This window comes from Mus musculus, chromosome X, assembly GCF_000001635.26.
Source record: "Mus musculus strain C57BL/6J chromosome X, GRCm38.p6 C57BL/6J".
Lineage (NCBI taxonomy): Eukaryota > Metazoa > Chordata > Mammalia > Rodentia > Muridae > Mus > Mus musculus.
In genome coordinates, this window is record NC_000086.7 from 57,397,250 (window position 1) to 57,409,687 (window position 12,438).

The 12,438-nt window shown below is 42.7% G+C and overlaps 1 protein-coding gene across 2 annotated transcripts in view; it reads left to right on the forward strand.

The window, feature by feature from the left end:
- Positions 1-3,517: 3,517 nt before the first annotated feature.
- Gm364 (predicted gene 364) overlaps positions 3,518-12,438 on the forward strand; it is an 88,007-nt gene continuing 79,086 nt past the window's right edge. The window contains exons 1-2 of one of the 2 annotated variants that reach the window (XM_006528008.2): positions 3,518-3,643; positions 11,929-12,124. In XM_006528008.2, the coding sequence (XP_006528071.1) occupies positions 3,624-3,643; positions 11,929-12,124 (216 nt within the window). In that variant the 5' untranslated portion in view covers positions 3,518-3,623. Of the gene's footprint in view, positions 3,644-11,899; positions 12,125-12,438 lie in introns of those variants that run through there. The other variant, NM_001128625.2, reaches the window with a different exon arrangement.

Below are 12,438 nucleotides of genomic sequence, written 5' to 3' on the forward strand. Positions count from 1 at the left end.
TTAAGTGAACTTTTTGGAATGGCTTACAGTCAGTAGTCCAAGTAACCCAACAATGGGCAGCTGTGGATGGCAAGTCCAAGACTCTAGTAGTTGCTCAGTCCCACCAGGGTAGTTGTTTAAGCTGGTTTTCTGTAGAAGTAGGTTCCAACAGATGTGCTGGCAAGTAAGTACACGCAGGAGTGAGCCTTCCTTCTTCCAATGTCCTTATGTAGCCCTCCAGCAGAAGGTGTGGCCCAGATTAAAGGTGTGTGCCACCACGCCTGGATCTGGGACTTGTTCCAGGCTGGCCTTGAACTCAAAGATCTCCTTGCTTCAGTCTCCTGGGATTAAAGGCATGTACTACTTTGCCTGGGCCTAAGCTTTTCTTGACCACTTTGCCTCAAAATCTCCATGTCAAGATCTGGGTCAGAAATCTGTGTCCCCAGACTCAAAATCTGAATCACAGGTGTGCTCTCCATTTCTGGACTGTAGTTCATTCCAGATGCAATCAAGTTGACAGCCAGGAATGCCACCACAAGTGCCTTGTTCAGACGTCACCAGAGAAGCTTCCTTCTACAGCAAATGGGAATAAATACAGAGACTCACAGCCAGACATCATGCAGAAAGTGAGAGGCCTTAGAACACTCTACCCTAAACAGGATCCCTCCATCATGCCCCTCAGAGCTCAGGGAACCCCAACAGAAGAGAAGACAGAAAGGGTCTTAAGAGCTAGAGATGATGGAGGACACCAAGAAAAACAAACAAACAAACAAACAAACAGGAAAAAAACCCCACAAAAACCTTCAATACCGTCTAAATCAACAAGAGTAATGCATGTATGAACTTACAGAGGCTGGGGAGGCCTGCAGAGGGCCTGCACAGGTCTGCACCAGATGGGGTCCTAGAGCTGAGAGGAGAAGCGGACACACGTTCCATCCCTAGCCCAGAAGCTTTCTCTAGGAGATAATCATTTGTAATTAAAAACTCAGTTTTCCACAGACAGGCTTTTGGGATAGCCCTTGCCACAGTTGTTTGGGACCCACGTGAAGACCAAGCTTCGCCTGTCTCTGGGATATGTCTTCTAGCTGGGCTGCCTTGTCTGTCCTCAGTGGGAGAGGACATACCTAGCCCCATAGAGACTTGATGTGCCAGGGTAGAAGGATACCCAGGGTGTCCCCACCCACCCAGAGGAGAAGAGAAGAGGAAGGGGGAAAGGATTGTGGGAGGGAGTGAGCAGGAGGAGGGGCAGTGAGTGGGATGTAAAGTGAATAAAAAAATTTAGTTCCCTCTAAGGGACTCTCACTGGGGAAACCAACTACTCTTATGCTCCTATGGGTAAGCTGCATTTCCAACAGTAGATGGCCAACAGGAAATGAACAACAGCATCTTTGAAGATTCTTTGTCTCATAATGGCTTGTCATGAATTTTCCTCTTTTTTTTTTTTTTTGGTAAGTTAAAAAAAGTATCGAGGGCTGGAGATATGGCTCAGAGGTTTGAGAGCACTAAATGCTCATCCAGAGGTCCTGAGTTCAGTTCCCAGTATCCACATTGTGGCTCACAACCATCTGTAATTGGTTCTAGCGCCCTCTTCTGTCGTGCAGGGATATATGCAGAGAGAACACTGTACATAATAATAAATATATGATTTAAAAATATCTCACAATTTTTTAATTTTTATTTTATTTATATTTTTCTATTTGCCCTACAGATCTTTTGTATTGGCCTTGAACTCCCTATGTAGCCAGGCAACCTCACACTCCCAATCTCCCTTGCTCCCCCATTCTGCACCTAGTGCTGGGATTGCTTGTGTAGTTCAGCACGCACCGCTCCAAGAATTTTTTTTTTTCCTTTTTATTCACGATGCCTATGTTACCAAAGCAACAAGAAAGTCTTCTACTATGTAGTGAAGCCTTTGATCCTCTCTCTGGCCTCCTTTCTCCTCGAAAGTCTCTTCTTCCCTGGCAAGCAACTTCTCCTTTTATTATGACATCACATTCTTCGGGCTTTTCACCCAGATCTCTCTCTGCTGCTTCACCAAATCTGCAGCTCATTCTCTGTCAACGTTTTCAAAGATTGGTTTTATATCACCTTCTCTTTCAGCACTGTCCCTTGTCTCATTCATAAACTATCAACCCCAACACTTAAAATCAACAGTCTGGAGCCATAGATTTATATGTAACTTTACCCACTTGTGCTTCTTAGAGTACACCATGTTTAAATCCAAACTCAATCTGGAACCAGAGTCAACCAGTTTCTCTTTCTAGACACCTTGCCATCAAACACCACAACTGCCAAAAACTCTTTGCTTGTTTGCTTGAAGACATCCAGTCAGTGCTGACCTGAAACTTGCTATGTAGATAAGGCTAGCCTTGAGCTTCTAATTCTCTTGCCTCCAATCCCAAGTGCAAACGTGCTACATCTTTACCTAGTTCAAATCCTCATATTTTTGTGTATCTAATTCCAGCCCTATTTGTTTGTTTGTTTGTTTATTTGAAAGAGTTTTGTTTTTGTTTTTTCGAGTCAGGGGTTCTCTGTGTAGCCCTGGCTGGCCTGGAACTCACAGAAACCTGCCTGCCTCTGCCTCTTGAGTGTTGGCTTTAAAGGTATGAGCCACCATGCCTGGCCAGAGAGAGTTTCTTGAGGTCAGGCTATTCATGAATTTCTCATCTCCTGCCTCTCAAGATCTAGGCTTAAAGGTGTGCGCCACTATTCACTATGCCTAGTGAACCTCTCTTTCTCTCCTCTCCCCTCTCCCCTCTCCATGGTTTCTATGTGTACTCCTGGCTGTCTGTGGAACTCTCTACCTAGACCAGGCTAGCTTCAAACTCACTCAGATATCCTCCTGCCTCTGCTTCCCCAAGTGCTAGGATTAAAGGCATTCACTATTATTACCCAGCCTGGCAACCCTTTTCTTTGCTTTTTAAATTTTTAATTAATTTATTTAAATTTTATTTATTTGTTTATTGATTGATTGATTGATTGGTGTTTTTGAGACAGGGTTTCTCTGTATAGCTCTGGCTGTCCTGGAACTCACTTTGTAGACCAGGCTGGCCTCGAGCTCAGAAATCTGCCTGCCTCTGCGTCCTGAGTGCTGGCATTAAAGGTGTGCGCCACCACACCCAGCTTAAATTTTATTTTTATTTCTTAATTTTATCTCACCAAGTTACCAAGGCAAGCATTCATGACTTTACTCCTTAGCATCCACATAGGTAGTCAACAGACTTGGGCTCCATGTTTACCCATCCTTTCTTTCTTCTTTCCCCTTTCCTTTCTCTACTTAGGCATTTCTTCCTTTTGAAACAATGTTTGGTGCAGCCTAGTCTGGCCTCAGACTTGATACATAGCTGAGGATGACTGTGCTCACTAATTTTTTGTTCCCTTGACGCAAGTTAGAGTCACCTGAGAGGAAGCATTGAGAAAATGCCTCCACGAGATTGCTCTATACGCAAGCCTGCAGGACATTTTCTTAATTAGTGATTGACAGGGGGAGGGCCCTAGGCTGGTAGTCCAGGGATCTCTAAGAAAGCAAGCTGAACTGGCCATGAGAAGGAAGCCAGTAAGCAGCACCCCTCCATGGCGCCTTCTTCAGCTCCTGCCTACAGGTTCCTGCGGTGTTTGAGTTCCGGTCCTGACCTCCTTCAGAGATGAACAGTGATGTGGAAGTGTAAGCCCTTTCCCCTCCACCTTACTCGTTAGTCATGGTGTTTCATTATAGCAATAGTAGCCCAAACTACTTGAACTTTGGATCCTCCCGCTTCTGTCTCTACCCCCATTTTGCTAAAATTACAGTTTGGCACCACCATACTTGGCTCTATTTTTATAATGATAGCTTTGGGTATGCAAACAAGTCACACAACTGGGCAGTGGTGGTGCATGCCTTTAATCCCAGCACCTGGGAGGCAAAGGCAGGCGGATTTCTGAGTTCGAAACCAGCCTGGTCTACAGAGAGAGTTCCAGGACAGCCAGAGCTACACAGAGAAACCCTGTCTTGAGAAACCAAAAAAATCAAGCAACAACAACAACAACAACAACAACAACCTAGTCACACATTGATAAAGCCAAAATTATGTTTACAAATGGACCCTTACATATATTGTAAGGGTCCATGATTCGCTGAAGAATGATACCCCAGACTCAAATAGTATGTAAACTAAAAAGATGGAGATACCCCCAAAGTGAGCACACAGGCCTGATTTAAAGCATATAAGGGGAATTCCGAGGAGGGGTAGATGACCTCTATCTTTATTTGTTGGCTCTATCTCTAGGGACATTTCAGAACCATTGCTAGGGCATGAGGGGCTGGGAACTGTTACTGAGGAAGTAGCTGAGGGAGTCTGGAAACTGCTGCTGACTCATGGTCCTTGCCTCAGGTCAGGTGGCAGGGCAGCTTCTGGGGCCTGGACTTGCCTGGACTTTTCCACTTCTTGGAAATAGAGATTTAGGCCTAGTCTCCTGAACTGCCAATTTGAAGCCTGTTGTGGAGTCAGTCTAACCTCCTGTCTCATATGGCATTTTACCCATTATTTTTAAAAGAAAATATTCACCTTACTTGTGTGTGTGTGTGTACAGTGGGGAACCCACAGAGTCCACAAGAGTGTATTGGATTCCCTGGATCTGGAGTTACAAGCAACTGTGAGCTACTCTGTAAGGATGCTGGGATCTGAACACTGGAGAACCATTTCTCTAGCCCCTTATCCACAGTGTTTGCTTAACCTAAATTTCCAAAGTGTTTCCCTGTGCTTTATTTTCAATGTCTCATTGTTTTATTCTGAAAATTTGCTTATTCTCTATTTTGAGTTAATTTGTATGTATACTATGAAATGTGCATCTTTTAGAAATGCTATTTTGTACTGTCCTTGCACTGGTGGATTACCTCAGTACACACACACACACACGCACACACACAGACACACACACACACACACACACACACACACACAGAGAGAGAGAGAGAGAGAGAGAGAGAGAGAGAGAGATTTTGAAAAAAGAATATCAGCCAGATGTGATGGCATATAATTCCAGCATGGAAGGCAGATGAAGGAGGATCTCTGAGCTCTGAGTTTTAGGCTAGTCTGGTCTGCAAAGCTAGTGCCAGGACAGCCTGGCCTGGACTACATGGAGAAACACTGTCTCAAACCAGGAAACAAACCAAAAAAAAAAAAAGAAAAAGAAAAAGAAAGAAAGAAAGAAAGAAAGAAAGGAAGGAAAGGAAAAGAAAAGACAAGACAAACTTATTTTGGGGGGGTGTCTTTTGGCAATAGTACTGGTTCTTGTTTTTATTGTTTATTGTTGGTTGTGTGTCTGTGTATTTGTTTTTGTGTGACTGAGAATGTTGCTGGAAGACAGAAGCATTTGTTTGACTTGATGGACTTAATAAAGAAGATCAGTTCAGGTAGCTGTCATCCAGTTATTGAGAGCCAGAATTGAACAACAATAACAACAACAACACAACAAAACGAAAAAGAAAATCCACTCTCTCTGCTTGAGATGGGTTACTCACATTTGTCCTTTGTGGCCTTTCAGGCTCAGATTAAGATTTACATTATCAGCTTCCCAATTTACAAGTCTTTGGGCTCTGATGGGATCCTTTCACTAGCTTCACTAGCTCAAAGGATTGCGGAGCAGACAGTCTTCTAGGCTTCTACAATTGAGTGAGCCAATTCTTATAATAAATCTCCCTATCTCCCTATCTGTCTGTCTGTCTGTCTGTCTATCTATCTATCTATCTATCTATCCCTCCATGTATCTGTTTTGTTTCTCTGAAAAACACACAATGCTCTCTATCATTATAATAAAAATTTCTATTTCAAGTTTGCTTACTAGTCTTTATTCAGCAGAGACAGGCTTTTTAGACAAATTATCACATCATTTAAAAAACTTGAACTCATCCCATGCCTAATCATTTTTCTATGACTTTGACTAAGTTCTCAAGGAAAGCACTATGTACAAAAGATTTGATTTGGGCTCACTTTCAGAAGTTACAGTCCATGGTTGATTTTTGTTGGTTTGTTTTTGTTTTTCCTTTGGGACCAGTGCCAAGGCCATGGTGGTAGGGTCCACAAAATTGCTCATCTCCTTGAATCCAAGAATAAAGTGATAAACAGAAGATGCCAGGGGCCTAGGAGCTTTTTCCGAGGGCAGAGCTCTGCTTGCCTGACTTCATTCTACTAGGCCCCAATGAATAATGATTATAGAATAGCCCAGGACTTTTCAATACAAGGGCTGTTAGGTAGGCAGCTGTCAGCAGACACTCAGGTACACCTTGGCTGTATGGCCACACACAGGTGAGTTACACACAAGTCCAAAACCAGTCACATAGAGATAGGCTGGTGAAGATGGAGGAGGAAGCTTCTAGTCTTAAGGCTATATTTATATAGAATCATATAAATGTGACATTCTGCCAAAACCAGTTATATAACTTTACTATTTACTTTGGTGTCACAGAACATATGGAGGCAGCCATATACCTGACTCATGTTGGATATCCTTTTTGGTGGCATGGTGTCTAAACATAAGCTGGCCCTTCAGGCCTTCTGTTCTCTACAGTCCACCCATTTTAGACAATTGGTGTTTTATCTTTGCAGGCCCACAGTCTTTGTGCAGGTTTCATCTGGTTTCTATACTGACCACAGGAGGGCAGTGTAGGGCTATGTGTTGCCCATATTCTTCACTTGCCCTTAGAACTCCTGGGTGGTTGTTTTGAGGGGTTGCTGCCCCTAGGATATTTTCAGCCTCAAGAGAAGTCAAATGACTGATACTCAAATCAGCCACTGGATTTGGCTTGACCATGTGACCACCATACCTGCCTATGAGTGTGTCTGGCCAGGGAGAGCAGTCTAGATTTCCATGGACTAAAGTACAGCCAGTGCCAGTGTCAACAATGGCTAACACTCTGCACATTGGCGGAGGACAAGGGAATAATGAGCTAACAATATGCCTCTGGTCTTCCAGAATCTGCCTTAGCCAGGCACTGTACTTCCATCCCTAGGATATATATATATATCTTCAGAGAGACAGACCAGATACTTATTCTTCCTGAGTCTATGGGCTCATGATCTATAGGCACTGCCATAAAGAGAAGCGGGTGGTAATAGAGGCTAATTTCTCCATCTCCTTCCCTTTCAGCAGGACACTATCTGTCCCACCCCCCACCCCCACCCCCATCTCACAAAAGCAGAGGTCAGTATAGCCAGGTTATGACTATACTACTTTCATTTTGATTATATATCTATATATTTATATCTATATCTATCTATATCTGTATCTATCTATTCATATATATATATATATATATGTCACTAGATTTAGCTTGAACATATGGTCACCATACCTGCTTGTGTGTGTGTGTGTATATATATATACACATACACACACATACACACCCCTTGATTTTTGTAGCCTCCTGAATCAGCATCTTACAGGCTAGTACCACAAGGTCTGGTCAGTAGATTGTCTTAAAGAGGAGTAAACCATGATCTATTATGCAAGCTATGAAAGATACAGTATGGCCTCTGGGGCTGCTACTTGATATACTATGGCATACTTGTTCCTTTTTGACCCTCTACAGTGCTGGTTTAAGAACATGCCTTAATTATAGTAAGATTCCATGGCATGACAATATTTCATTGCCCTAATATTTAAAATTGGTGTGTACACAATACTGTTGGATACATAGACTCTTATGCAGTGGTTTGAGTAGGTTTGGCCACCAGAGAGTTGTGTTTGAATGTTTAGACCATAGGTAATGGCACTATTAGAAGTTGTGGCATTGTTGGAGGAAATGTGTCACTATGGGAGTCTCCTGTACTTAAGCTATGCCCAGAGTGGAATTCCATTCTCCTCCTGCCTGTCTGCGGAAGACAGTCTCCTTCTGTCTGCCTTTAGATCAAGATATAGAACTCTCAGCTCCTCCTCTATCACTATGTCTCCCTGCATAGTGCCATGTTTTCCATCATGATGATAAAGGACTGAACCTTTGAACCTGTAAGCCAGCCCCAATTAAATGTTGTCCTTTATAAGAGTTGCCTTGGTCATGGTGTCTCTTCACAGCAATAAAACCTTAATTAAGACACCTTACATCTTTACATGGTTAGAAACTTAGAAAATTAACGGTTTGAGATCTAGTTGTTACATTAATATAGTTATACATTTTCTTTGATATGACCAGAACACCCTTGTTTGCTATTACCACATATCAAAGTATCATGTTTTAGTTTCTATTTTTAGGAATATGGATATTTTGTCTGCATGCATGTATGAGTACCACATGTATGCATGATGCCTATGGAGGCTAGAAGAGGCATTAAATCTCCTGGAACTGGAGTTTGATAGGTTGTGAATTGCTGAGAACTGAACCTATGTATTCTGGAAGAGTAGCCAATTCCCTTAACCAATGAGTCATCTCTCCAGATCCATGTTTTAATTCCCTTAGATATTGTCTCAGTTACTTGTCTATTGACATGACAAAACACCATGACCAAAACAATGTATAAACAAAACCATTTAATTGGAGCTCATGGTTCCAGAGGGCTAGAGCCCATGAACACTGTGCCAATGAGCACAGCAGCAGGCAGGCATGAGGCATGGTACCAGAGCAGTAGCCAAGAGCTCACATCCTGAGACAACAACCACAATTCAGAGAGAGGGCACAGGATGGTAAGGAGAGAGAGCACTAACTGCGAATGGTGTGGGTTTTTATAAAGCTAAGTGCCCAGCCCCAGTGACACACTTTCTCCAAAAAGGCCACATCTAACAGTTGTCCCAACTGTGGCTACATAGTGAAATACATGAGCCTATACAGAGCATAGCAAACCATATCGTTGATATTCAACCAAATACCTTCACAATCTCCTCCTTTGAGGTCATTATGTCCTCATAAATATAACGTTTTGGGTTGCTTATTTTTGAAATATTCCCAATTGATATCGACTGAATTTTAACAGGTGCGGCAGGTTATTTTTGTACTGCTGCACACTTAACTTTTCCTTTTTCTACTTTTTAATTTGATAACTATATTAAGGGTTAGACCTTCTTTCTAGCCTCTTCTCTTTTCTTTTATTATTATTCATATTACTGTTAGTTCCCCCTCCCCCTTTAATTGTTTCTGATATAGTCTCATATAGCCCAGGCTGTCCTCAAACTAGCTGGATAATCCTGAATTTCAGATCCTCCTGCTTCCTGCTGGAATGAATGGCAAGGCACCATGACTGGCTAGTCTCACCTTTTCATATAGTAGCTGGGTAGACTAGGACAAATTATGTTTCAGTTACTTCATATAAAATGGAGTTATCAATTAATTACTACCTTGCCATAGAAAATTCCCATGAGACAATGAATGATTCGTTATTGTAGCATGAACATGTACATGTACCTTCCCAAGTGCCTATATTTCCAGAAATGAGGAGGTAAAGGCAGGAGGATCAGTGGGTTAAAGGAGGAAAGAGGAAGGTAAGTAACCAGGGCACATCTTTGGTTTATCGGGTTCCTGGCTCCTTTCCCAGTCCTTCCGACTTCCTGGTTCATGGGAAAATAATAACTTTTTTCAGCTACATCCTTCTGCCATGATGTCCTGCCTCATCACATGGCCAGGCCATAAATCTCTAAAACCATGAGCCCCAATGAATCTTTCACCTTTTGAGTTGTTTATTTTGGGTCTTTTGTCATGGCAAAGGAAAGGTGATTCTTAGTAAACCAGAAAGGGAAGCAAATGTCTTCTTAACCTGTTAGAGAGCTCTATGAAAAAACACGTAGTTGATATCAAAGTAACAGAAGACTGATTATCCCCCTCCCCATACACATACAGAAGACTGTGGGAAGGAAAGCTGAGAAGCCCATCCTCTGCATTCTGTTCAGTAGTCTATTGGAAATCCTAGCTAGTTCAATAGTTCAAGAAAAAGAAACAGAGAGACATACAGATTCAAAAGAAAATTAAGCTCCGTACAGTGGTACCTGCCTTTAATTTCTTGCACTTTAATTTCAGTCATCCCGGGCAGATCTCTGTTCCAGGCCAGAAAAGAATAGAAAGAAAAGGGCTCCTGTTTGTGTACAGCAGACAATGTAAGCCAGGTTATTTGAATTACATGAATAACATGAAATTCAAGTTATTAGGCTGAGACAAGTGCATTGCAATGTCAATGTCTACATAAGCTACAGGTAAGTAAGGTCAAGGTCAGCCTGGGCAAGTTAGCGAATCCTTGTCTCAAAAACTAAGGAAAAGTAATTAGGGCTTCTGTTGAACCAGAGTAAATACCCTGGGAGGTGTATGGTGGAGATAGGAGGATTTCTCTGAATTGGATACCAAGACTACATAGTAAAACTGTCTCCAAGAGAGCCAGACAGAGAGAGAAACACACAGAGAGAGAGAGAGACAGAGAGGAAAGGGAAGAAAGGAGGAGAAGGGAGGGAGGGAAGGGGAAAGGAGAAGAAGGGGGAAGGAAGGAAAGAAACTTTATTTATTTTACATATATTTTTATTAGATATTTTCTTTATTTACATTTCAAATGCTATCCCGAAAGTTCCCTGTAACCCACCCCCCCCCACTCCCCTACCCACCCACTCCCACTTCTTGGCTCTGGCGTTCCCCTGTACTGGGGCATAGAAAGTTTGCAAGACCAATGGGCCTCTCTTCCCTAAAGCAGGTGCACAATGGCCTCCAACAAGATCTCTGTGAGTTGAGTTCAAGGCCAGAGTGGTCAATGTAGCAAGCTGCAGGCCAACCAGGACTACAGAATGTGATTCTGTCTAATATAAAGTAAAATAAAATAAAATAAGATAAAATAAAATAAAACTTCTCCCCAAATCTGGTAGCCATATTTTAAAACAAATTCTTAAAATAATTTTAAGGAAAACAAAATAAAAATACTCTTACATTGTTTTATTACCTCATTACAAAGACAGCTATTTAAAATCATAGTACTCGATTGATTATCCTCCATTTAAAAAAACATTATTTATTTATTTTATTTTATTTATTATTACTTTCACTTACTCACTTTATGTCCTGCTCACTGACACTGCCTCTCTCTGGATCATCCTCTCCCATAGTCCTTTCCCCCACCCCTTCCCTTTTTCTTCTGAACAGGTGGGGGCTTCTCTGTGTAGAAACTTGATGTGCTCCCCGTTTTTTGAGACATGGTTTCATTGTGTAGTTCTGAATGGCCTGGACTTAGCTACCTAGTTCCACCTTGCTTCAAAGTTCCTGAAATTCACCTGCCTCAGTCATCAGAATTCTGGAGTAAGAGATGTTCATAGATACATGGCCGTAAAATCTTCATACCCACCCGTACGCCTTCTCCTAGTATATCTCACGAACTCTGCTGCCGGAAAAGATAGGGGTAGGCTGATAATACTGTTAAGAGTATTTTCTTTTTACAGTTTAATTACATTTATTTATTTGATTTGGTGGGGGACATATGCCATGTTAAGACGAACTTCTGGAGGTGGAGGACTGCGAACTTGTGTGTGTTGGGGGGAGTTAGTTCTCTTCTTCCCCGGTGTCAGTTGCGGGCATCAAACTGGTTCTGAGACTTAATAGCAAACATCTTTACTCTCTAAGCCTCCCCCAACCCCGGGCCATAATTTTTGTCTTAGGAAAAAAAACTCTCAAAAGAAAGACTTCATGAGGTTGAAACCACTAACACCTCTCCCCCTCCCCCACGCCCCTGTGAGGCAGTTGGATAAGGCAGTTGGCAGTGGCTAAAATGGCGGAAAAGTTTGGCCTGTTTCCAGGCACGGTTCACGTGGTACATTAATGCAGGCATGCGCACTTCGCACTTCGCCTGCTCACTGACTTCCTCAGCTGCCAGGTGTCCTAGCAACGCGGTCTTGAGTCACTCACAGCCTAGCAAGACCCTCCAACGGTTCTTCTGGAAAATTCTTATCCCCGCCCACTCATTGCTTCATTTCCTGGTGGCTCATTTGCATTTCAGTTCCCATCTTGTCTCTCTCCAGGATGGTTGTTCCTGAGGCAGGCTTTAAGATGGGTCTCAGTGGTCGCCGTGTGGAAACCAAACTCTGCCCTGGCCTTCACGGGCTGAAGTGGTGGCTGTTGCTGTGTTTCTTGGCCACTACCTGTGATGCTTTCTTCTTCCCGGGACTGGTTCCTGTCACCTACTGTGAGGAGGGTCATCCCAACTCCTATTGTAAGGTGAGGAGCGCGAGAAGAAAAGGGCCCTAGAAGGCCGGGTGGGTGATCCCAGACCCATCATCTTGGCATGGCGCTCTACTACTTCTTCTTCTTTATATATATATTTTGGTTTTCTTTAACATTTTTTTATTCTTTTTTATTTGATATTTTCTTTATTTACATTTCAAATGCTATCCCGAAAGTTCCCTATACCCCCCCACCCCCGCCCTGCTCCCCTACCCATCCACTCCCACTTCTTGGTCCTACTTCTTTTTGATTTCTGTCCTCACCATCTCTATCGCCTCCCGGCCCACCCTCTCTCCTTCCCTCGCCGT